This window comes from Hemiscyllium ocellatum, chromosome 2 (assembly GCF_020745735.1).
Source record: "Hemiscyllium ocellatum isolate sHemOce1 chromosome 2, sHemOce1.pat.X.cur, whole genome shotgun sequence".
Taxonomy (NCBI): domain Eukaryota; kingdom Metazoa; phylum Chordata; class Chondrichthyes; order Orectolobiformes; family Hemiscylliidae; genus Hemiscyllium; species Hemiscyllium ocellatum.
In genome coordinates this window covers 9,654,497-9,681,161 of record NC_083402.1, presented here as the reverse complement: position 1 = coordinate 9,681,161, position 26,665 = coordinate 9,654,497, and the positions used below count along the sequence as shown (strand labels likewise).

General features: G+C 47.9%; 1 protein-coding gene across 1 annotated transcript in view; it reads right to left on the bottom strand.

The window, feature by feature from the left end:
• Window positions 1-1,824: 1,824 nt before the first annotated feature.
• LOC132826659 (sialic acid-binding Ig-like lectin 15) overlaps window positions 1,825-26,665 on the bottom strand; it is a 37,923-nt gene continuing 13,082 nt past the window's right edge. Inside the window, exons 3-6 of the mRNA XM_060842694.1 lie at window positions 18,894-19,277; window positions 11,359-11,389; window positions 8,652-8,713; window positions 1,825-2,428 (exon numbers count right to left, since the gene is read on the bottom strand). Coding sequence (XP_060698677.1) covers window positions 2,382-2,428; window positions 8,652-8,713; window positions 11,359-11,389; window positions 18,894-19,277 — 524 coding nt within the window. The 3' untranslated portion in view covers window positions 1,825-2,381. The remainder of the gene's footprint in view (window positions 2,429-8,651; window positions 8,714-11,358; window positions 11,390-18,893; window positions 19,278-26,665) is intronic.

Sequence of the window (26,665 nt, the reverse complement as noted above, 5' to 3'; positions counted from 1 at the left end):
AACACCCTCACCCTCTCTCAAACAGAGTGACGAGTAAATACCAGTCACTCTGATCAAGTCTTCTTCAGCTGAGTCAGCAAATAATCTAAAATCTTGGAAATATGTTGTCCGTCAACATGATGGTCATGAGAGGGAATCAATTTCCTTGTTGCACTGTTACTACAGAATCCACTCGGGCACCATGTTGGGGGTGGGGAAACAGTGTGCCACCCTCTGCGCTGCCAACCTGGCCTGGCATGTGAACAGTGTACCCTCTACGATCTGACAGAATCAGGGAACAGGCTCAAGGTGGGGTAGGTTGCATCCTGGAATGGATATTCCTCCTCAATCAGTTGGAGGACAGGGTACATACCAGGCTATCTACTGGGCCCTTCATGGACTCTCCTCAGCTGGTACCAACCTGTGAGGTCCCATTAATAGGAGGAAGACACTCAGTCCTCAATCTGATGATGGCTGGTCTGGGTCTCCCCACCCCCCGCCCCATTCCCCCAGATCACCACCCGACACAAAAAAAATAGTAGCATCCGTGGAGAGAAAACAGAGTCCATGCACACTCAAAACATTAACTCTCTCTCTCTCCGTCTGTACGTCTCTTTCTCTCTCTCCCACCAGATGCTGCCATATATGCTGAGATTCTCCACCAATTGCTGTTTCTAATCTAACATAAATCCAAACAACAGAGTGTTTAGCACTGCTGCTTCACAGTGCTAGTGACCTGGGTTCAATTCCACCCTTGGGTAACTGTCTGGGCACAGTTTGCACATTCTCCCCATGTCTGTGGGGTTTCCTTTGGATGCTTTAGGTGGCTCCCAGAGTCCAAAGATGTGCAGGTTAGGTGGATTGTCCATGCTAAGCTGCCCATAATGAGCAGGGATGTGTAGGTTGGGTGGATTGGTCATGGAAATGCAGGAGGAGAAAGTGAGGTCTGCAGATGCTGGAGATCAGAGCTGAAAATGTGTTGCTGGAAAAGGGCAGCAGGTCAGGCAGCATCCAAGGAACAGGAGATTCGACGTTTCGGGCATAAGCCCTTCTTCAGGAGCTTATGCCCGAAACGTCGAATCTCCTGCTCCTTGGATGCTGCCTGACCTGCTGCCCTTTTCCAGCAACACATTTTCAGCATGGAAATGCAGGGTTATGGAGCAGGGGCGCGGGGTCTGGGTGGGACACTCTTTGGAGCGTACGTGTGGACTGGATGGGCTGAACTGCCTGCTGTGTGGATTGTACGAAAGGCAGTGTTGTAGATTCAGTGCACTTTCCATTTCTGGATCTGTCAGGAACCGCAACAATCCCATGTTATTTCTGGTTCTTTCATGAGGCTGAGACTGAGAATACACAGGTGTAAAATTGCAGAATCCAGTATGTTGGCTGGTTCTCCTGGTCAGCACTGGGAGCAGGGATTTATTCTACTCAGTGTGGGTTAATGGGAAAACTAGATCGAACAGGTGATCAAATAATTTACCAATCCTTAACAATACTGCAAGCTGGATCCAGGGGTATTGGGGTCACATTACTGCACTGATAATCCAAAGAAGATCAGTCCAAATGGATTTAGTTCAACCTGGAAATAAAACATTAACACTAAACAAGACCACAAAGCTGGAGAAATACTGGAAAATCTGGCAGCATCTGAGGAGAGAGAAACAGAGTTCATGACTCGAGTCCAGAGGAAGGGTTACTGGACCCAAAATATAACGCTGTTTCTCTCTCCAGGGAGACTGCCAGATCTGCTGAATTTCTCCAACATTCTCAGTGTCTGTTTCAGAATTGCAGCTTCTACAGTATGTTGCGTTTATAAAACCACCATAGCTGTTACATTCTTGTTAAAAAAAAAAGCGACTGGTCCTCAAATATCCTTCAGGAAAGGAACCCCGACTCCAGACTCATAGCAATATGAATGGGTCTTCTCTCTGATACTCGGTCATATCAAACTGCTGCACAGTTCCAGAAGGTACCCAGCATCATCTCTGATCAATGGCCAACACATGCCAGGTGATGCCCGTATGGTAGAATGAATCCGCAGCTGGTAGGTTTGGGGAGCAGAACCTGTACACATGCTTCGTGTCACTGAGTCTTCCCAGTGACACTGGGGTTTAAAAGTTTCTAGCCTGCACAGTGGGGCTGGAGATCCCACACCACACAGTAGGTTACCTTGGCAACTGATGGCTTTTTGTTGGGCAATCAGCCAATCCAAAAGCAGAAGTCTCAGTTCCCCCGTCCCCTGCGTTGAGACGCTGAACAGGAGACTGTAAAATATCGATGGTCACTTTGCACAGAGTCCGACTCCTTTCACGGGGCACCACGTCTTGGGTTTGTTGTGTTCTGCGAGGTCTAGTCCGACGGTGTGGCCACAGTCAAACGCCGCATCCAGTAAAGCTCACCCGTTAGTGACCATTAACTTCTGGGGATTCTGGAACAGTGCTAGTCTCCTCTGTGAAAAGGAAGGAGTTAACTTCTTTGTCAGTGGAACAAAACTCTAACCCCGGCAAGTTCACACAAACTGCTTTCCACTGTGTTCTGCTCCAAGATTCTTTCTAGAATATTCTGCCTCCAGGAACTTTTCAGGCAGTGTACTCCCAATCATACAACACCCTGTTAGGGCTCTCGTGATTCAGTGCTAGTGTCCCTACCTCTGAACTGGGATGTCCAGGTTCAAGTCTCCTTTGTCCCAGGGATGACTTAACAGATTGACTCAAACTATCTATGAAAAGCTCGAGGGGTTAAATAAATTTTACAGAACAATGGTGACCAATCAACCCTGGAAGATTCTTCCTTAGTTACTGTGTGTACTCATGTGCACCGGTGAACACGATAACATTTGGCCTAAAAATACAATATGCTGAAAATGTGTTGCTGGTTAAAGCACAGCAGGTCAGGCAGCATCCAAAGAATAGGAAATTCGACGTTTCGGGCATAGGCCCTTCATCAGGAATGAGGAGAGTGTGCCAAGCAGGCTAAGATAAAAGGTAGGGAGGAGGGACTTGGGGGAGGGGCGATGGAGATGTGATAGGTGGAAGGAGGTCAAGGTGAGGGTGATAGGCCGGAATGGGGTGGGGGCGGAGAGGTCAGGAAGAAGATTGCAGGTTAGGAGGGCGGTGCTGAGTTGAGGGAACCGACTGAGACAAGGTGGGGGGGAGGGGAAATGAGGAAACTGGAGAAATCTGAGTTCATTCCTTGTGGTTGGAGGGTTCCCAGGCGGAAGATGAGGCGCTCCTCCTCCAGCCGTCGTGTTGTTATGTTCTGCCGGTGGAGGAGTCCAAGGACCTGTATGTCCTCGGTGGAGTGGGAGGGAGAGTTAAAGTGTTGAGCCACGGGGTTGTTGGGTTGGTTGGCCCGGGCGTCCCAGAGGTGTTCTCTGAAGCGTTCCGCAAGTAAGCGGCCCGTCACCCCAATATAGAGGAGGCCACATCGGGTGCAGCGGATGCAATAGATGATGTGTGTGGAGGTACAGGTGAACTTGTGGCGGATATGGAAGGATCCCTTGGGGCCTTGGAGGGAAGTGAGGGAGGTGGTGTGGGAACAAGTTTCCTCCCACAGTCCAAAGATGTGCAGGTCAGGTGAATTGGCCATGCTAAATTGCCCGTAGTGTTAGGTAAGGGGTAAATGTAGGGGTATGGATGGGTTGCGCTTCGGCGGGTCGGTGTGGACTTGTTGGGCCGAAGGGCCTGTTTCCACACTGTGTGTAATCTAATCTAATCTAGCAGGGAGTCACTGTGTGGAGATTCAGGGAGACCCCAACATTGCCCCTTTTCAGGACAGTGCACCATATCTTGTATCATTGGCACCAGCTGATCTCTTGGAATCAGGGATCTTGGCAGATGAGACCCACCCACTGAGAGCTGCTAGCCAATATGGTGGCTGAGTGGTTGGCACTGCTGCCACCCAGATCCAGGCACCTGGGCTCAATTCCAGTCTCAGGCAACTGTCTATGTGAAGGTTGCACATTCTCCCTAAGTCTGTGTGGGTTTCCTCTGGGTGCTCCAGTTTCCTCACAGTTTAGGTGAATTGGCCATGGGAAGGGTGGGAAGGGTCATAGGGATAGGGTGGGAGATGGGTCTGTGTGGAATGCACTTCAAAGTGTCAGTACAGACTTGAATGGCCAATTGGCCTCTGGCTACATTGGAGTGATTCTATGTACATGGAATGCCCTGCCAGTAACAGTGGTGGACTCTCCCTCTTTATGGGCATTTAAACGTGCATTGGATAGGCATATGGAGGATAGTGGGCTAGTGTAGGTTAGGTGGGCTTGGATCGGCGCAACATCGAGGGCCGAAGGGCCTGTACTGCACTGTATTTTTCTATGTTCTATGTTCTATCTCTTCTGTGCTCAGCAGCCCCACCAGGCTGTTGCTGGTACTGCACCCACCCGAGGTCTCAGATTGAGAAGGGGATCAGGCTGGTGACACTATGAGGGGGCATGGGAAAGGGCTGAGGAAGGTCAATAGCAAGTGAGGGGCTGGGTGGAGAGGGGAAAGGAGAGAACGGAGACGGTGGCATTTTGGCAGATTGAAGAGGAGTTGTAAAGTGGAGGAAGGTGCAGCACACAGAGATTTGGGATTCCTCATCCATGAATCACAAAAAGCTACCTTCCAGGTTCACTGTAATAGGGAAGGCAAATGGAATGCTGGCTTTGTTTCAAAGGGAAGGGAGCGTAAAGGTTGGGGGAGTTTTGCTAAACTATACAAGGCACTAGTCAGACCAGTTTCTGAGGAAAGATTTCCTGGCATTAAGTATATTCAAGACAGATTTTTAATCAGGGCTGGAATCAAAGGTTATGGGGAAAAGGCAGGAGAGTGGGGTTGAGGATTATCAGATCAGCCATGATCTTATTGAATGGGCTGAATGGCCTTCTACTGATCCCATGCCTTCTGGTCTAATGATCATCCAAATGGCCTCAACCACAGAACAAAGATGCCTTGTGCCTTTGAACAAGTGGTCTCCCCCAATCCCACCATTCCCTCAGAACCTCCATCCCACCCTTCCCCACACCACCCTGACCCTGCTAAGGGTCTTCCAGACAGAAGAACGGGTTTACCATGGGAGACGTGGTGAGCGAGGCCTTTAAGTGAGCACTAATTGGTTAGTTGAAGGTTTCCATTGGCTGTGTTTGTGGGACTTGAGGGAGTAAGGGCAAGGGGCAGGTTCTCCACCCTCCACATGCCCACCCCATTAAATACCCTGACTACACCCCCTCCCTGCCCAATCATCAAACCTACATCACGGCGAGGGCAGGAAATTCCACCTGGAAAGGAGAGGAATGGAGGGTCTGGAACGATGCTCAGTGAGGGGGCAGGAAGTGAATTGACACAGCGGTGAGAGACTGGTAGCAGTGTAGGCGTTATTGTTAATTAGCCCCTTGTTAATGTGCTACCTCTGCAGCAGGCGCGACATTCCCACAGGGAACATCGCTGTATCACAATGTGATTCAGAACGTGGAGCAGTCCATCGGGGTTTCTGGGAATTCAGCTCCTTGTGAAATGATTAAAAACTAGTCACATCAATTTGCCAGCACTTCAGCTTCCGAAACAGCAGGGGGCACCATGCCACTGGAAATCACACGGACACAGACACAGACACACACACACACACACACACACAGAGATACAGACATAGACACACATAGGCAGGCACACACTGACGCCAGCACTTCTGTAAACATCACCCATGCCAAGGCCAACCCCGTGACTTTGGTCTGAAACAATTGGTCTGAAATGTTAACTTTGAGATGGGGTATTTTCTCAAAACGTCAAATTCTTTTGCACACCCTTAGATTGCATGTTTCCTCACACTTCTCCACTCCAAGGACACTGCCCAGGGTGTGGGTGCGGATGCGGGTGGAGTGGGTGGGGGGTGGCAGGTGTCAGAGCTGGAAGCCTCTCTCCTCAGAAACACAGTCCCCGGGTTTATGTCATACCCCAGGACTCAGATAGCCCATAAAACATGGGAGCAGGACACCACTCAGCCTATTGAATCATCCAGTGAGATCGCGGCCGATCTGGTAAACCTCAATTCACTTTCCTGCCTTTTCTCTGTAACCTTTTGTTCCCTTACTCTTTACAAATCTGCCTAATGTGAGGTGTCGCACTGTGGTAAGCCAAACCAGGGTAGGACTTATACAGTTCACGGGAGGGTCCTGGGGAGTATTGTCAAACAGAAAGCCTGGGGTTGCAGGTACTGTATGTAGTTCCTTGAAAGTAGAGTCACTTTTAGATACGGTGGTGAAGAAGGCCTTTGACATGCTTATCTTCAGTTTTCAAAGCATTACGTACAGGATATTGGTGGGGCCACTGTCAGAATATTGCATTCAATTCTTTCAGAAGAATGTTGTGACACATTAAAGAGGTCAGAAAAGATTTACAAGAATGTTATTGAGGTCGGAGGGTTTGAGCTACAGGAAGGGGCTGGATAGGCTGGGTCTGTTTTCCCTGGAGTGTCAGAGACTGAGGGGCGATTTAGATTTAGATTACTTAGTGTGGAAACTGGCCCTTCGGCCCAACAAGTCCACACTAACCCACCGAATCGCAACCCACCCAGACCCATTCCCCTACATTTACCCCTGCCCCTAACACCATGGGCAATTTAGCATTGCCAATTTACCTAACCTGCCCATTTTTGGACTGTGGGAGGAAACCGGAGCACCCGGTGGAAACCCACACAGACACGGGGAGAACGTGCAAACTCCACACAGTCAGTTGCCAGAGGCAGGAATTGAACCCGGGTCTCTGGCGCTGTGAGGCAGCAGTGCTAACCACTGTGCCACCGTGCCACCCCGTGCAGTGGTTCAAGGAGACAACTCACCAGCACCTCCTCATGGGCAACTAGAGACAGGCAGTAAATCCGCCATCAACACCCATGTCCTATGAGTCAATAAAAATAAAACTAATATCGGCTCAACCTCTCCTCGTAAGACAGTCCCTCCATCTCCAGGATCAAGATACTGGACTGTCTCCAATGACAGTGTATCATTTTTTAAATAAGGGGCCTAAAACTGTTCACGGTATTCCAGCTGCGCTCTGATTAATGCCTTGTAGAGTTTGAGCAAAAACTTCCATATTTTTCTATTCCATTCCCTTTGAAACAAAGGCCAACATTCCCTATTACTCTCTGAAGCTGGCCATGAGAGGTGGAAGGTAACTGGCCAATCTGTAAATCCTGATATTGCAGGAAGTGAGTGAGAGGGAGAGGGAGAGTCTCCTGTTCAGTTCAGAGGTGTGTAGCAGCAACTTCCCCACACTAAAAGGCAGCTGAAGATACCATCAGTTAGCCATCTGAAGGGCTCTTGAGAACAATCCCAGATCCCCAAGTCAAATAGCAGACCCCTTCCTTAACTGTTACATTTTGCTGATTCATTGTGACGGTCATTACCTGGTCAAGATTAGAATGGTGCTGGAAAAATCCAACAGGTCAGGCAGCATCCGAGGAGCAGGAAAATCGACATTTCGGGCAAAAGCCTTTCATCAGGAATGGGGCTGTGAACAGAGGGGGTGGTGAGATAAATGGGAGGGGGGGGTGAGGCTGGGCAGGAGGAAGCTAAGAGTGCAATAGGTGGATGGAGGTGAGGGTAAAGGTGATAGGGCGGAGGAGAGGGTGGAATGGATAGGTGGGAAGAAATATTGACAGGTGGGACAGGTCATGGGGATGGTGCTGAGCTGGAAGGTTGGAACTGGGGTGAGGGCGGGGGGGGGGAAGGGGAAATGAGGAAACTGTTGAAGTCCACATTGATGCCCTGGGGTTGAAGTGTTCTGAGGTGGAAGATGAGGCGTTCTTCCTCCAGGCGTTGGGTGGTGAGGGAGCGGCGATGGAGGAGGCCCAGGACCTCCATATTCTCGGCAGAGTGGGAGGGGGAGTTGAAATGTTGGGCCATGGGGCGGTGTGGTTGATTGGTGCGGGTGTCCCTGAGGTGTTCCCTAAAGCGCTCTGCTAGGAGATGTCCAGCCTCCCCAATGTAGAGGAGATCGCATCAGGAGCAACGGATACAATAAATGATATTGGTGGAAGTGCAGGTGAAACTTTGATGGATGTGGAAGGTTCCTTTAGGGCCTTGGATAGAGGTGAGGGAGGAGGTGTGGGCACAGGTTTTACAGTTCCTGCGTTGGCAGCAGAAGGTGCCAGGGTGGGAGGGTGGGTTGTAGGAGGGCATGGACCTGACCAGGCAGTCACGGAGGGAACGGTCTTTGTGGAAGGCGGAAAGGGGTGGGGAGGGAAATATATCCCTGGTGGTGGGGTATGTTTGAAGGTGACGGAAATGTCGGCAGATGATTTGGTTTATGCGGAGGTTGGTGAGGTGGAAGGTGAGCACTGGCGGGTTCTGTCCTTGTTGGGGTTGGAGGGGTGGGGGTTGAGGGCGGAGGTGCGGGATGTGGACGAGATGCGTTGGAGGGCATTTTTAACCACGTGGGAAGGGAAAGTACGGTTTTGAAAGAAGGAGGCCATCTGGTGTGTGTTCTGTGGTAGAACTGGTCCTCCTGGGAGCAGATATGGCGGAGGTGGAGGAATTGGGAATATGGGATGGCATTTTTGCAGGAAGTGGGGTGGGAAACGTCGATTTTCCTGCTCCTTGGACGCTGCCTGACCTGCTGTGCTTTTCCAGCACCACTCTAATCTTGACTCTAATCTCCAGCATCTGCAGTACCCACTTCTGCCTAGGTCATTACCTGGCGTTGCTTGCTGGTGGTACATTTTCACTTCACAATAGTTGGTTGATTTCGGCTGGCATCTAAGAGGTTTAAAAAAAAAAGAGACTTGTATTTATAAGGTGGATTTTCAAACTGGACTATAACTCTCGTGACGGAGATACATAACATTCACAGTAAAGTCTTACCGAATCCATTGCCACATCAAACATTCACCATCAGTCATTCAGAGACCCACAGAACTTTCTGACTGTGTCAGAGCGTGAACACACAGATGTTGTTTTTATATCATGCAGAAAAGCACCACAAGTCATTTTGCAAAGGTATGATCAGAACTAATAAATACTGAACCACTGAGAGTTAATTTTGAAATGAAACAAAGTGCTGGGGAAACCCTGCAGGTCTGACAGTGTCTGTGGAGACAGAAACAGAGTTCATGTTTCAGGTCCAGTCTGACTCTCCTACAGAACAAGCGGGCTCTTGTGATGAGCAAGCATCATGCTCCTTCTGATGAACTACACCATCCCTCGCCACGCCAAACACACACACACACACACACACACACACACACACACACACAGTGTCTCTCTCACACTCTCATATACACACACAGAGACTCTATCATGCACATGGACACACACTCACTCTCTCTCACACATACATACACACACACTCACACAAATACTCCCAGAAACTCTCTCCCACACACTCACACACATACGCACAGACTCTCACACAAGTACACACACACACACACACACACACACACACACACACACACACACACACACACACACACACACACACACACAGGGTGACTGGGGATGGGGGGGATGAGTGGGGGTGAGGTGAGTGAGGGTGCAGTGTGAATGGGGGTGGGGGAGGGGGTGAGTGGGGGCAGGGGATCCTGCTTCTCTCTGGGAGGGCCCTCAGGGGATTGTCACATTCACGACATTCAGAGAGATGGGGAAGTGGGAGGCATTGAACAGATTCCTGGGGTTGAATATTCCTGTCTCCTGGGCGGTGAGGAGGGACAGAGGGAGAGTGATGGTAACAGACTGCTCCACATCACTGTCCAATCTCTGAGGAGGAGGCTTCCCAGTAACTGGCTGAAGGTGGAGCTGAGCGTGGGTGTGATAGCACACCCAGTGAGGTGGGACCTCTCTGACAATGGATGTCCTGGCCATGGAGGGAGTGCAATGAAGGTTTATCAGAATGAGTCCTCTGGCAGGGCTGACATATGAAGACAGACTGGATCGGTTGGGACTATACTCGCTGGAGTTTAGAAGAAGCAGTGAGGTAGGGGGCGCGGTTGGTGGTGGTCGTGGTGGAATCTCACACAAAGCTATAAAATTCTAACAGGACTAGACAGGATGATCCTCATAGCCAGGGAGACTAGAACCAATGTAACAGTCAGTCAACAAATAAGGAGTAGGCCATTTCGGACTGAGATGAGGTAAAATCCCTTCACCCAGAGAGTGATGAGCGTGTGGAATTCACTGATTCACTGTCACAGAAATTGTTTGAGACCTAAATTTTGAATGTTCTCAAGAATGAGTTGGATATAGGATAGAAGGGATCACATGGTGTGGGGCCAAATGGTCTCCTCTTGTTTTCTATGTTTCCACAGCTCCATAACTCTCAGGGGCTCCTGGGGATAGAAAAGGTCCCAATGATCCCTTGGATAGGCTGTCAGTGTGGTTACAATTTCAGCAACTGATCAGGCAATGTCTGTGATTCCTGATGAAGGGCTTTTGCTCCTCAGATGCTGCCTGACCTGCTGTGCTTTTCCAGCACCACACTCTCGACTCTGATCTAGAGCATCTGCAGTCCTCACTTTCTCCTAATGCCTGTGATATTCCAAGGATCAAGTCGTGTCCATGACATTCCCAGCAGGAAGCAGTGGGTCTTGGTGACAGGTAGGTCACATGGGCTCAGTGAGTGTGTCTACGGTCAGCACGTTCCAGTGTCGAGATTCCAAGAGATCCCAGTTTGATTCCCCCCTCCCGAGGATCTGTGTTGGTGGAGTTCAGTGCTGAGGGAAGCATTGCTGTTAATGCCATCTGCTTCCCAACCAGCCGGCTAGGTTCAAACCGCAGTCACCAAACATAAGGACAAGAGGAGGCCACTCAGCCCTTCGAGTCTGCCTCCCCATTCAGTAAGACTACAGCTGTTCTTAATTTAACCTTAACTCTACATTACTGCCTAATCCCCGATAATCTTTCATCCCCTTGGGAATCAGGAATCTATCTCGCTCTACCTTAAAAATACTTAATGACTCTGCCTCCACTGCCTTTTGAGGAAGAGAATTCTGCTCAAAAAAATTGTTTCCTATCTCTGTTTTGAATGGACAGCCCCTTATTTTAAACACTTAGTTCGAGGTTCTCCCACAAGAGGAAACATCCTTTCAACATCCACCCAGTCAAGTCCCCTCAGGGTCTTGTGTGTCACTATTAAGTCACCTCTGACTCTTCTAAACTCCAGAGGATACAGGCCCGGCCTATCTAATCTTCCTTTATAATAAGGCAATCCAGTCAAATTGGTAGTGGTCAGAATGAAAGAGTTCCTTTTCTACGTGAAAGAGAGTAAGTAATTTTCAAGTTCTTGATGAGCAGGTCTCCATTTGAGGTGCATATGACAATGAAACATTAATTTCACATAAGTTGTTAGAACGAAATCATTTTAAGAAAACCACAGCAACACTTAACAGCAGAAGGCGGAGTCATACCTTTCTCTCTGTGAGGTAAAAACCAGAATACCTGGAAAGAAGAAAAAGGACAAATTATTTGAAATATTTCAGGTAGCAGGCTTTCACTATAATGTCAATAATTTGTTTGGGAAACTCTCTCATTTGAATGTTTGGACTCGCCATATAAACACAGTGGCTACAAGAGCAGGTCAGACAAGAGGAATCCTGCAGCAACTAATTCTTCCCCTGATGATGGAACCCTCCCCACTTGCATGGTGCAGCTCCAACAACACTTAAGAAGCTCGACACCATCCAGAATAAAGCAGCCACGGCTTAATTGGCTCCACATTCACAAACATGCACTCCCTCCACCACTGACGCTCAGAAGCAGCGGTGTATACTATCTCCAAGATGCACTGCAGAAATTCATGAAGGCTACTTAGACAGCACCTTCCAAAACTACTTTGAATAGGAGGTCAAGACCTGATCAAGGGTGTCCCAGGATGCTGTGGGAAGCTAGGGAAGAAATTGTGGGGCTCCTAGCAGAAATGTTTGTATCATCTACAACCATAGGTGAGGGAGGCTGGTTAATATTGTCCTTTTATTGAAGAAAGACTGTAAGGAGAAGCTGGGAAACATAGACAGGCGAGTCTGACATCAGTGGTGGGTAGGTTATTGGAGGGGACTCAGACACAGGATTGACATGGATTTGGAAAAGCAAGGGCTGATTAGGGATAGTCAGCATGGCTTTGTCCACGGGAAATCATGTCTCACAAACACAATTGAGTTTGTTGAGGACATGACCAAGAATATGTATGAGGGTACAGAGGTAGATGTTGTCTACACAGACTTTAGTAAAGCCTTTGACAAGGCTTTCCATAGTAGACTGGTTAGTAAAGTTAGATCACATGGAATTCAGGGAGGAATAGTTTGATGGTAGATGACAGAGGGTGATGATAGAGGGTTGTTTTTCAGACTGGACCACCCGTGTTCCACAGGGATCAATGCTGGAGCTGCTGTTGTTTGTCATTTATACAAATAGTTTGGACGTGAGTGTAGGTACCATGGTTTGTAAGTTGCAGATGACACCAAAATTGGTGGCACAGTGGATAATGAGGAAGGTTATCTCAGAGTACATCATACTCCACAACCACCTGATGAAGGAGTGTCGCTCCGAAAGCTAGTGTGCTTCCAAATAAACCTGTTGGACTATAACCTGGCGTTGTGAGATTTTTAACTCGGAGTACAATGGGATCTTGATCAGCTGGGCCATTGGGCTGAGGAGTGGCAGTTGGAGTTTAATTTACATAAATGTCGGGTGTTGCACTTTGGCAAGACAGAGCAGGGCAGGACATAGACAGTTAAGGGCCCTGGGGAGAGTCGTCAAACAGAGAGACCATGAGGTTCAAGTACATAGTTCCTTGAAAGCGGAGTCGCAGGTAGACAGTGTGGTGAAGGCGGCATTAGGCACACTTGCCTTCATTGGTCAGAGCACTGAGTACAGGAGTTAGGACATCACGTTGTGGTTGTACAGGATGTTGGCGAGGCCACTTTTGGATTACTGTGTACACTTCTGGCTGCTCTTCCATGGGAAGGATTTAATTAAATTGGAGAGGGAACAGAGAAGAGTTACACGGATTTAACTGAGAATGGAAGGTTTGAGTATAGGGAGAGGCTGGATAGGCCGGGACTTTATTCCCTGGAGTGTAGGAGGTTGAGGGGTGACTTTATAAGGATTTATAAAACCGTGAGAGGCATGGATAAGGTGAATAGCAAAGGCCTTTTCCCTCGGGTGGGGGAGTTCAAAACTGGGTTTTAAGGTGAGAGGAGAAGAAATTAAAAGGGACCTGAGGGTCAACTTTTTCCACACAGAGGGTGGTCCGTATTTGGAATGAACTGCTAGAGGAAGTGGTCGATGCAAGGTACAGTCACTGAGAAAGGACACGAAGGGAAAGCATAAAATTAAAGAACCCAAAGAATGTTAGAAATAAAGCAAAAGGAAAAATGTATTAAGTAAGATAACTTTGCTGGGTAAAGCAGAAAGTACAGCTCTGTACAAGAACAAATTTAGGCAGCCACGAAAGTCGACAATTAGTCATAGAACATAGAACATAGAAAAATACAGCGCAGTACAGGCCCTTCGGCCCTCGATGTTGCGCCGACCAAATCCTACCTAACCTACACTAGCCCAATAACTTCCATATGCTTATCCAATGCCCGCTTAAATGACCATAAAGAGGGAGAGTTCACCACTGCCACTGGCAGGGCATTCCATGAACTCACAACCCGCTGTGTAAAGAATCTACCCCTAACATCTGTCCTATACCTACCACCCCTTAATTTAAAGCTGTGTCCCCTAGTAACAGCTGACTCCATTAGCGGTAAAAGGTTCTCAGTGTCTACCCTATCTAAACCCCTAATCATCTTATACACCTCTATCAAATCTCCCCTAAACCTTCTTTTCTCCAATGAGAACAGGCCCAAGTGCCTCAGCCTTTCCTCATACGATCTTCCTACCATTCCAGGCAACATCCTGGTAAACCTCCTCTGCACTCGTTCCAATGCCTCCACATCCTTCCTATAGTATGGCGACCAAAACTGCACACAATACTCCAGATGAGGCCGCACCAGAGTCTTATACAACTGCAACATGACCTCAGGACTCCGGAACTCAATTCCTCTACCAATAAAGCCCAGTACGCCATATGCCTTCCTCACAGCACTACTGGGTGGCAACTTTCAGAGATCTGTGTACATGGACACCAAGATCCCTCTGCTCATCCACACTACCAAGTAGCCTACCATTAGCCCAGTAATCCATCTTCTTGTTACTCCTACCAAAGTGAATGACTTCACACTTAGCTACATTGAATTCCATCTGCCACCTTTCTGCCCAGCTCTGCAACCTATCTATATCCCGCTGTAACCTGCCACATCCTTCTTCACTGTCCACAACTCCACCGACCTTTGTGTCATCCGCAAACTTGCTCACCCAGCTTTCAAGCCCCTCCTCTAGATCATTTATAAAGATGACAAACAGCAACGGTCCCAAAACAGATCCCTGTGGTACACCGCTAGTAACTGCACTCCAAGATGAACCTAGTCCATCAACTACTACCGTCTGTCTCCTTCCAGCCAGCCAATTCCTAATCCAAACCTCTAATGCACCCTCAATGCCATACCTCCGTAGTTTTTGCATTAGCCTTGCATTAGCCTTAAGGAAGAAGAAAAATCTTTGTCAGATCACTTCAAGTATCTACAAGGAAAGACAATAGGGGTTTGAATAGAGAGTTTACTGGGTAAAAACAATGACTGCAGATACTGGAAACCAGATTCTGGATTAGTGGTGCTGGAAAAGCACAGAAGTTCAGGCAGCATCTGAGGAGCAGGAAAAAACTCTTTATCAGGAATAGAGACAGACAGCCTGAAGGGTGGAGAGATAAGTAAGAGGGGGATGAGGGTGGGGAGAAAGTAGCATAGAGTACAATAGGTGAGTGGGGGTGGGGATGAAGATGATAGGTCAGAGAGGAGGGGGTGCTGAAAATGTGTTGCTGGTTAAAGCACAGCAGGCCAGGCAGCATCTCAGGAATAGGGAATTCGACATTTCGAGCATAAGCCCTTCATCAGGAATGAGAGAGAGTAGCCAAGCAGGCTAAGATAAAAGGTAGGGAGGAGGGACTTGGGGGAGGGGCGATGGAGGTGGGAACGTGGCTGAAGAGTTTCTGTGCAGAGGAGATGACCTGGGGGGTGCAGTGAGAGAGAGACTCACTGAAATCCTTGTAGAGGGAGGAAGAGAGCTTCTTCAAGGAAGGCATCCTTGCAAGAGGATTCGCAGTAGGTGCTCTCTTCCTCCCTCTACAAGGATTTCAGTGAGTCTCTCTCTCACTGCACCCCCCAGGTCATCTCCTCTGCACAGAAACTCTTCAGCCACGTTCCCACCTCCATCGCCCCTCCCCCAAGTCCCTCCTCCCTACCTTTTATCTTAGCCTGCTTGGCTACTCTCTCTCATTCCTGATGAAGGGCTTATGCTCGAAATGTCAAATTCCCTATTCCTGAGATGCTGCCTAACCTGCTGTGCTTTAACCAGCAACACATTTTCAGCTGTGATCTCCAGCATCTGCAGACCTCACTTTTTACTATACAGAGAGGAGGGGGGAGTGGATAGGTGGAAAGGAAGATAGGCCAATAGGACAGGTCATGGGGATGGTGCTGAGCTGGAAGTTTGGAACTAGGGTGAGGTGGGGGAAGGGGAATGAGGAAACTGTTGAAGTCCACATTGATGCCCTGGGGTTGAAGTGTTCCGAGGCGGAAGATGAGGCGTTCTTCCTCCAGGCATCTGGTGGTGAGGGAGCGGTGGTGAAGGAGGCCCAGGACCTCCATGTCCTCGGCAGAGTGGGAGGGGGAGTTGAAATGTTGGACCACAGGGCGGTGTGGTTGATTGGTGTGGGTGTCCCAGAGATGTTCCCTAAAGTGCTCTGCTAGGAGGCATCCAGTCTCCCCGATGTAGAGGAGACCACATTGGGTGCAACGGATACAATAAATGATATTGGTGGATGTGCAGGTAAAACTTTGATGGATGTGGAAGGCTCCTTTAGGGCCTTGGATAGAGGTGAGGGAGGAGGTGCGGGTGCAGGTTTTACAGTTCCTGCCGTGGTAGGGGAAGGTGCCAGGATGGGAGGGTGGGTTGTAGGCGGGCATGAACCTGACCAGGTAGTCACGGAGGGAACGTTCTTTGCGGAAGGCGGAAAGGGATGGGGAGGGAAATATATCCCTGGTGGTGGGGTCTGTTTGTTGGTGACAGAAATGTAGGCAGATGATTTGGTTTATGCGAAGGTTGGTAGGGTGGAAGGTGAGCACCAGGGGCGTTCTGTCCTTGTTACGGTTGGAGGGGTGGGGGCTGAGGGTGGAGGTGCAGGATGTGGATGAAATGCGTTGGAGGGCATCTTTAACCACGTGGGAGGGAAATTGCGGTCTCTAAAGAAGGAGGCCACCTGGTGTGTTCTATGGTGGAACTGGTCCTCCTGGGAGCAGATACGGCAGTGGCGGAGGAATTGGGAATATGGGATGCCATTTTTGCAGGAGGTAGGGTGGGAAGAGGTGTAATCCAGGTAGCCGTGGGAGTCAGTGAGTTTGTAAAAAAATGTCAGTGTCAAGTCAGTCGTCATTAATGCAGATGGAGGGGTCCAGGAAGGGGAGGAGAGTTTACTGACCAAGCATGTGAGGTGGAAAACAATGAGGAATGGGTTTAAGATATGTCAAAAAACAGTCAGGTTTAAACAAGGACATGAGGTAACGAGTATGTGACCAAACCTTAGAGGATATAAACACTTAATATCATCACCCAAGTCAGTAAAAGGGCAGTTTTGTCATCGCTATTCTAGTAATGGGATCAAAAGACTAACAAGTTCATCACAAGCACAGCAGAATGTGGGGAGGATATCAGCATGAGTTTGATTGACAGATTTATTGGGCAAAAGTTGTGTAAATACTAAAGATAGGTAAAAACAATGACTGCAGATGCTGGAAACCAGATTCTGGATCAGTGGTGCTGGAAGAGCACAGCAGTTCAGGCAGCATCCAAAGTGCAGCGAAATCGATGTTTCGGGCAAAAGCCCTTCATCAGGAATAAAGGCAGTGAGCCGGAAGCATGGAGAGATAAGCTAGAGGGGGGTGGGGGTGGGGAGAGAGTAGCATAGAGTACAATGGGTGAGTGGGGGAGGGGATGAGGTGATAGGTCAGGGAGGAGAGGGTGGAGTGGATAGGTGGAAAAGGAGCTAGGCAGGTGGGACAAGTCCAGACAAGTCATGGGGACAGTGCTGAGCTGGAAGTTTGGAACTAGGGTGAGGTGGGGGAAGGGGAAATGAGGAAACTGTTGAAGTCCACATTGGTGCCCTGGGGTTGAAGTGTTCCGAGGCGGAAGACGAGGTGTTCATCCTCCAGGTGTCTGGTGGTGAGAGAGCGGCGGTGAAGGAGGCCCAGGACCTCCATGTCCTTGGCAGAGCGGGAGGGGGAGTTGAAATGTTGGGCCACAGGGCGGTGTGGTTGATTGGTGCGGGTGTCCCGGAAATGTTCCCTAAAGCGCTCTGTTAGGAGGCATCCAGTCTCCCCAATGTAGAGGAGACCACATCGGGAGCAACGGATACAATAAATGATATTAGTGGATGTGCAGGTAAAACTTTGATGGATGTGGAAGGCTCCTTTAGGTCCTTGGATGGAGGTGATGGAGGAGGTGTGGGCGCAGGTTTTGCAGTTCCTGTGGTGGCAGGGGAAAGTGCCAGGATGGGAGGGTGGGTTGTAGGGGGGCGTGGACCTGACCAGGTAGTCACAGAGGGAACGGTCTTTGCGGAAGGCGGAAAGGGGTGGGGAGGGAAATATATCCCTGGTGGTGGGGTCTGTTTGGAGGTGGCGGTGTCCTGTTCGGGGCAAAACGCTGCTGGTTTTCTTCCTCAGTGCCTGCCTCGGTAACCAACTCATCCCACACAGACTCCGGTCCACCTTTAAACCAGCAGAGTTTGGACCCGAAACGTCGATTTTGCTGCTCCTCGGATGCTGCCTGAACTGCTGTGCTCTTCCAGCACCACTAATCCTAAATACTAAAGATGGTGACTGCCATTTTCGGAATAGCCTGAGAGAGCACAAGGTTGGTCAGTGTTTAGATTAGATTACTTACAGTATGGAAACAGGACCTTTGGCCCAACAAGTCCACACCGACCCACCGAAGCGCAACCCGCCCATACCCCTACACCTAACACTACGGGCAATTTTTAGCATAGCCAATTCACCTGACCCGCACATCTTTGGACTGTGAGAGGAAACCGGAGCACCCGGAGGAAACCCACGCAGACACGGGGAGAATGTGCAAACTCCACACAATCGCCTGAGGCGGGAATTGAACCCAGGTCTCTGGCGCTGTGAGGCAGCAGTGCTAACCACTGTGCCACCATGCCGCTGGTAAAAGCTACTCTGCTGAGGTTTTAGAACTTCTACTTAGACTAGGGCTTGGTGTCTTGTTAGTCTGTAACTGTGATACTGCAGTAAATGTCTAAATAAATGTGCCAAACCTTTATTGGACTGCTTGCAAGAATTTTATTCCAGGCAATTGAACGATCTCAGGGAAAGAACCAGGGAAGGTCGAGTAGACTCCAGTAGGGAGTCCTCCCCTATCCACTGAAGCTCTTGGGGAGGCTTCGACATTACAGAATTGAAAAAACATTTGTACAGGTACGTAAATAGGAAAGGTTCAGAGTGATATGGGCCAAGTTCAGGCAAATGGGACTGATTTAGTTTGGGATCATGGTCAGTGTGGACTGAAGGACATGTCTCTATGACAGCAGATACATGGGACACCACCCCCTGCAAGCTCCCCTCCAAGCCGCTCTCCATCCTGACTCGGCTGCTCCCTCTCTTTTCCTCTTCCCTCCCCTTTCTTGTGACGATTCTTGAGTCACTTTGAGGTGGGAAAGCTCTGATCCTTTGTGGTGTTCCATGACACCCCAAACCAGATACATTTTCAAAATGAACCCAATGTAAGTGCCGACAGTAAAATCCCCAGCTGTTAAATTACAATGACCTACCCTTCCTTCTCCTCCAGAACGTGAGGGCAATAATGATCAGAATGATTGCAAGGAGGCTTCCAACCAAGGCACCGATGATTACTTTGAGCACTGATCGGCCTTCTGTCAAGCTGGCGAAGTAGATGACTTGCGTGGAATTGCCGAAGGTGTTGGTGGTCACACACGTGTAGTTCCCTCCCAGCTTGGGGTCACGTAACTCCCCCACAACCTGATACTGCCCTGGGCCTGGTACAACTGGAGTATCGCTGGCATTCATGGGCAGTCTGCTCTGTTGGGGGTCAATCCACATGATCTTTGGAGAGGGCTCTCCTTGAACGTGGCACACGAGGGTAAACTGTGTGCCATTGACGACCCGGGTGGACATGTTCAGGATGACAGGTGGACCTGAAAAGAGAGAGGATTGATCATCGAGTTAAAGTGAGGCACTGGCTCGTGATTATTGCTGCTGAGTCACTATCAGAACTCATGGTAAATGCATCAACGTCATGTTTATTAAGTCAGAGGGAAGCTCTCACAGGGTGACTCAAAATGAGGAAGCAAGTCGTAGTCATAGAGATGTACGGCACGGAAACAGACCCTTCGGTCCAACCCGTCCATGCCGGCTAGATATCCCAATCTCACCCCACCTGCTCGCACCCAGCCCATATCCCTTCAAACCCTTCCTATTCATATACCCATCCAAATGCCTCTTAAATGTTGCAATTGTCCCAGCTTCCACCACTTCCTCTGGCAGCACTCTCCACACTTGTACGTGCCTGGACATTATGTGGGAGACCAAAAGGCAAAATGATATGAAAACAATACAGGCTTCCCCCACTATCCGAAAGTAGGGATCTTTTGTAAGCCAAAACGGCGTAAAGGGAAGAAGCATTAATTTATACGGGAAAAGTTTCACCATTGTTTTTGTAAAAGTGAAAATTATCTTCGGATTTCTTTCAGTTTGTGAAAACAGGTAACTTTCTTCGTAAAAATGAAGTGTATAAAGTGAACTTTCGAAAAGTGGGGGATACCTGTATTCCAGTCTGACTCTGAACCTGGGGCGATGTATGCACAAGGCAGTACCAAGCGAGTGCCGTCCTGTCAACGTTCCTCAGATGAAATCTCCACCTGTCTTCTTGGGTGCACACACAGGAGCCCACAGCCAGCTTCTGAAGCAGAGCAGGGTGGCCTGCTGACACTCCCCACCTTTATTTACTCCTCCATCAAGATCACCAAAACAGTGTTTTTAGTTGCGAGCTTATTTATGGAGGCTTGCTGTGTGCAAATTGGCTGCCGTTTTGCCTCAACAGCCCCGAGTACATTTCAAGAATGACATTGCGGATTGTACTAGAGACTCTTGAAGGAAAAGGGGGAGGTAGAGGTCTTCAAAGAGGGCATTCCAGTTGGGATCAGATCGGCTCCCAGGCAGGACAAGAGTATTCAATTAGATCATTGTTCAGTTTGGATTAGAGCTGGGAATTTGGTGCAAATATGTTGTAGTCAGATGGTGAAAGAGTGTTGATGGAGCTGGACCCATTCAGGCAAGTTAGGGGTGGGTACTCAATCACACTCATGACTTGTGCCTTGTAGATGGTGGACGGGCTTTGGGGAGACAGGAGTTACTCGCTGTGGGATTCCTAACCTCTGACCTGCTCTTGTAGCCACTGTATTTAAACAGGTAGTGCAACACAGTTTTTGGTAAGTGATAACCGTGGGATAATCAATAATGATGGAAATAATGAGGAAGCAAATCGTAGTCATAGAAATGTACGGCACGGAAACAGACCCTTCCATCCAACTTGTCCATACCGACCAGATATCCTAAACGAATCTAGTCCCATTTGTCAGCATATGGTCCATATCCCTCCAAACCCTTTCTATTCATGTATTCATCCAGTTGCCTTTTAAATGTTGTAATTGTACCAACCTCCTCCACTTCCTCTGGCAGCTCATTCCATACATATCACCCTGTGTGTGAAAACTTTGCCCCTTAGGTTCCTTTTAAATCTTTCTCCTCTCATCCTAAACCTATGTCCTCTAGTTTTAGACTCCTCCATGTGGGGGAAACACCTTGTCTACTTCCCATGTCCATGTCCCTCATGATTTTATAAACTTCTACAAGGTCACCCCTCAGCCTCCGACACTCCAGGGAAAACAGCCCCAGCCTGTTCAGCCTCTCCCTATAGCTCAAATCCTCCAACCCTGGCAACATCCTTGTAAATCTTTTCTGAACTCTTCCAAGTTTAACAATATCCTTCCTATAACAGGGAGAACAGAATTGCACACAGTATTCCAAAAGTGACCCAACCAATGACCTCCCAACACCTATACTCGATGCTCTGACCAATAAAGGAAAGCATACCAAACGCCTTCTTCACTATCCTATCTACCTGCGACTCCACTTTCAAGCAACTATGAACCTGCACTCCAAGGTCTCTTTGTTCAGTTCGCATTTATCTAAATTAAACTCCACCTGCCACTCCTCAGCCCATTGGCCCATCTGATCAAGATCCTGTTATAATCTGAGGAAACCTTATTTGCTAGGAAAAAGTGAGGACTGCAGATGCTGGAGTACCAGAGTGGAAAAACACAGCAGGCCAGGCAGCATCCGAGGAGCAGGAGAATTAGCGTTTTGGGCATAAGCCCTTCTTCAGGAAATGTCTGAAGGTGTTTTCCAGCACCACATTTTTCAAACCTTATTCGCTGTCCACTACACCTCCAATTTTGGTGTCATCTGCAAACTTACTCTTTTGCTCACATCCAAATCATTTATATAAATGATGAAAAGTAATGGACCCAGCACTGATCCTTGTGGCACTCCACTGGTCACAAGCCTCCAGTCTGAAAAACAACCCTCCATCACCACCCTCAAGCCAGTTCTGTATCTAAATGGCTAGTTCTCCCTGTATTCCATGAAATCTAACCTTGCTAAGCAGTCTCCCATGAGGAATCATGTTCACTGCTCTACCCTCATCAATCCTCTTTGTTACTTCTTCAAAAAACTCAATCAAGTTTGTGAGACATGATTTCCCACGCACAAAGCCATGTTAACTGTCCCTAATCAGTCCTTGCCTTTCCAAATAAATGCAAATCCTGTCCCTCAGGATTCCCTCTAACATCTTGCCCATCACCAACATCAGGCTCATCGGTTTCTAGTTCCCTGGCTTTCTCTACCACCCTTCTTAAACAACGGTTCCACATTAACCAACCTCCGGTCTTCCAGCACCTCAATAGTACAAGTATCTCAGCAAGAGGCCCAGCAATCACTTCCCTAGCTTCCCACAGAGTTCTAGGGTACACCTGATCAGGTCTTGGGGATTTATCCACTTTTATGCATTTCAAGACATCCAGCACTTCCTCTCTGTAATATGGACATTTTTCAAGATGTTACCATCTATTTCACCACATTCTATATCTTCCAGGTCCTTCTCCACAGTAAACACGGATGCAAAATAGTATCGCTCCTATCTCACATTGTTCCAAACATAGCTGCCTTGCTGATCTTTAAGAGTCCCTATTCTCTCCCTAGTTAACCTTTTGTCCTTAATATATTTATAGAACCCCTTTGGATTCTCCTTAATTCTATTTGCCAAACCCTATCTTATGTTCCCTTTTTGCCTTCCTGATTTCCCTCTTAAGTATACTCCTACTGCCTTTATACTCTTAGAGGGATTCACTCAATCCCAGCTGTCTATACCTGACATATGCTTCCCTCTTATTCTTGACCAAAACCTCAAATTCATCTAGCCATCCAGCATTCCCTACACCTACCAGCATTGCCTTTCACCCTAACAGGAGCACACGGTCTCTGGACTCGTTATCTAATTTTTGAAGGCTTCCCATTTTCTAAGCATCCCTTTACCTGCAAACATGCACACCCAATCAAGTTTTGAAAGTTCTTACCTAATACCGTCAAAATTAGCCTTCCTCCAATTCAGAATTTCAACTTTTAAGTCTGGTCTAACCTTTTCCATCACTATTTTAAAATTAATAGAATTATGGTCGCTGGCCCCAAAGTGCTCCCCCACTGACACCTCAGTCACCTGCCCTGCCTTATTTCCCAGTGGTAGGTCAAGTTTTGCACTTTCTCTAGTACGTACATCCACATACTGAATCAGAAAATTTTCTTGTATGCACTGGACAAATTTCTCTCCATCCAAGCCCTTAACACTATGACAGTTTTAATCTATGTTTGAAAAGTTAAAATCCCCGACCATAACTACCCTGTTATTCTTTCAGATAGCTGAAATCTCTTTACAAATTTGTTTCTCAATTTCCTACTGACTATTTGGGGGTCTAGAGTACAATCCCGATAAGGTGATCATCCTTTCATATTTCTCAATTCCACCCAAATAACCTCCTCACATGTATTCCCAGGAATACCTTCCCTAAGTACCGCAAAAATGTTATCCCTAATCAAAAACATCACTCCCTTCCTCTCTTGTCCCCCTTTCTATCCTTCCTATAGCACCTATACCTTGGAACATTAAACTGCCAGTCCTGCCCATCCTTGAGCCGTGTCTCTGTAATTGCTATGATATCCCAGTCCCATGTTCCTAACCATGCCCTGGCTTTATCTCTCTTACCTAGGAGGCTTCTTGCATTGAAGTAAATGCAGTTTAATTTATCAGTCCTACCTTGTTCTCTACTTTGTCCTGACTGCCGTGTAGGTTTGACTTGCTCCTTTTCCCGACTGTACCCATCTTAGACCGATCTCTTTCCTCACTATCTCCCTGGGTCCCACCCACCTCACCTTACTAGTTTAAATCCTCCTGAGCAGCTCTAGCAAATCTCCCTGCCAGTATATTAGTCTCGTTCCAATTTAGGTGCAATCCATCATTCTTGTACAGGTCACTTTGACCCCAAAAGAGGTTCCAATGATCCAAAAATGTGAACCCTTTACCCATAAACCAGCTCCTCAGCCATGCATTCATCTGCTCTATCCTCCCATTCCTGCCCTCACTAGCTCATGGCACCAGGAGTAATCCAGATATTACTATCCTGGAGGACCTAGTTTTTAAGATTATAGTTTGAGTTATAAGGAGAGGCTGGATAAGTTGGGATTTTTTTTCCCCTGAAACATAAGAAGTTGAGGGGTGACCTTATAGAGGTCTTTCAAATTATGAGAGGCAGAGATAAGGTAGATAGCCAACTGCTTTTCCCCACGGTGGGGGAGTCTAAAACTAGAGGCATAGGTTTAAGGTGAGAGGGGAGAAATACAAAAGGGTCCAGGGACGTAATTTTTTTTTAATCAAAGGTCCTGAAATAGGCTGCCAGAGATAGTGGTGGAGGCAGGTACCATTTTGTCATTTATGAAACATTTGGACGAGAACATGGATGTGATAGATATGGAAGGATATGGACCAAATGTGACAAATGGGACTAGATAAATTGTGAAAGCTGGGCACCATTGGCATGATAGGCCTGTTTCCATGCTGTAAACCTCTGTGACTCAATGTCACTGCACTAGTATCCCCCAACTGTTATGATTCAATTCACAAAACTGAAAACTAATCTCAAACACAGTTACTGTATTATTCTGTAACGTCCTTTGGGGAAGCAAAACTGCGACCTTTACTTGACCTCACCTCCTTGTGACTCCAGACCCACAGCAATGCGAGCAGTGGGCGACAGACAAGCAATGGCCTCACCATTGATGCCCAAATCTCATCAAGAATAAAACCAAACCTCAGCCTGGGTAGGACTGACCAGTGTTGTATAGTCTGTTGAAGTTATCACATGGCTGTAACCCAGTCAGCTACTTCCCATTAATCAGACATTCTGTCACAACTCTCCAGGAGGAAGCTGTGGCTTTCATTACAATGAAGGAAGTCACAGAACTTTTCACAGAATGGCCCTTTGGACCATTGTGCCTTGATGAGTTGAGGGTGAAGATGTTGGGGGGAGAGGTGGGGAGGGTGGGGGTGGGCAGGGATGGAGCCAGCCTCCAGTATTCTGGAATAGGCAGGTGTGGGAATGAGGGGTTTTGGGTTCTAGCAATAAATGGACCAATGGAGGTGGGGACAGGCTGCTGGGGAGAATGTGTGAGTGGGGGTGCAGGTGGAAGCTTGGCTAGGGATTGAAAGAGAATGCCAATATTGAGATTTAGCTTCAAGCACTGGCCAAGACTCTAGATTCCCCTATCCAACAGTTAACAAGGAAAATGATGCCTCCTGATGGACAGGGTCTCAACCAATCCAATTGAAAAACTCAGATTAACACAATGGAATGGATGAGAGAGTTGATAGCAGGATAGAGCTGGGTGCATCTGTGTCCCGAGGTGGAGGGAGATAAAGCATGGATAACACACAATGAGATGCCAAGCAAGGAGCTGGCAACAGGAGCGGGCAGAGTCAGTGGCTTGTCATGGGGTCAAAGGTGAACATAGACCTATACAGCGCAGAACAGGCCCTTTGGCCCTCGATGTTGTGCCGACCTGTGAACTAATCAAAGCTCTTCCCCCAACACTATCACATCATCCATGTGCTTATCCAAGCATTGTTTAGATGCCCCTAATGTGGCTGAGTTAATTACATTGGCAGGTAGGGCATTCCACGCCCTTACCACTCTCTGTGTAAAGAACCTGCCTCTGACAACTGTCTTAAATCTATCACCCCTCAATTTGTAGTTATGCCCCCTCATACATGCTGATGTCATCATCCTAGGAAAAAGACTCTCACTGTCCACCCTATATAATCCTCTGATCATCGTGTATGTCTCTATCAAATCCCCTCTTAGCCTTTTTCTCTCCAATGAGAACAGACCCAAGTCCCTCAGCCTTTCCTCATAAGAGCTTCCCTCCAGACCAGGCAACATCCTGGTAAATCTCCTCTGCACCTTTTCCAATACTTCCACATCCTTCCTGTAATGGGGCGACCAGAACTGTACACAATATTCCAAGTGCAGCCGCACTAGCATTTTGTATAGTTGCAGCATGACATCACGGCTCCAGAACTCAATCCCTCTACCAATGAAACCTAACACACCATATGCCTTCTAAACAGCACTATCCAACTGAGTGGCAACTTTCAGGGATCTATGCACATGGACTCCAAGATCCCTCTGCACATCCACACTACCAAGAATCTTTCCATTGACCCAGAACTCTGCCTTCCTGTTATTCTTCCCAAAGTGAATCACCTCACATTTAGCTGCATTGAACTCCATTTGCCACCTCTCAGCTCAATTCTGCAGTTTATCCAAGTCCCCCTGCAACCTGTAACATTCTTCCATACTGTCCACTACTCTACCAACTTTAGTATCATCTACAAACTTACTAACCCATCTATCTATGCCTGTGTCCAAGTCGTTTATAAAAATGACAAACAGCAATGGTCCCAAAACAGATCCTTGTGGCACACCACTAGTAACCGGGCTCCAGGCTGAATATTTTTCATCAACCACCACTCACTGCCTTCTTTCAGAAAGCCACTTTCTAATCCAAACTGCTAAATCACCCTCAATCCCATGCCTCTGCATGTTCTCCAACAGCCTACCATGTGGACCCTTATCAAAGGCTTTACTGAAGTCCATGTATACCACGCCAACTACATACTTGGTCACCTTCTCCAAAACTCAATGAGGTTTGTGAGACACAACCTGCCCTTGACGAATCCACGTTGACTATTTCCAATCAAATTGTTGCTTGCTAGATGATTATAAATCCTCTCTCTTATAATCCTTTCCAAAACTTTTCCTACAGCAGATGTAAGGCTCACTGGTCTATAATTACCTGGGTCATCTCTACTGCCCTTCTTGAACAAGGGCACATTTGCAATCCTCCAGTCCTCTGG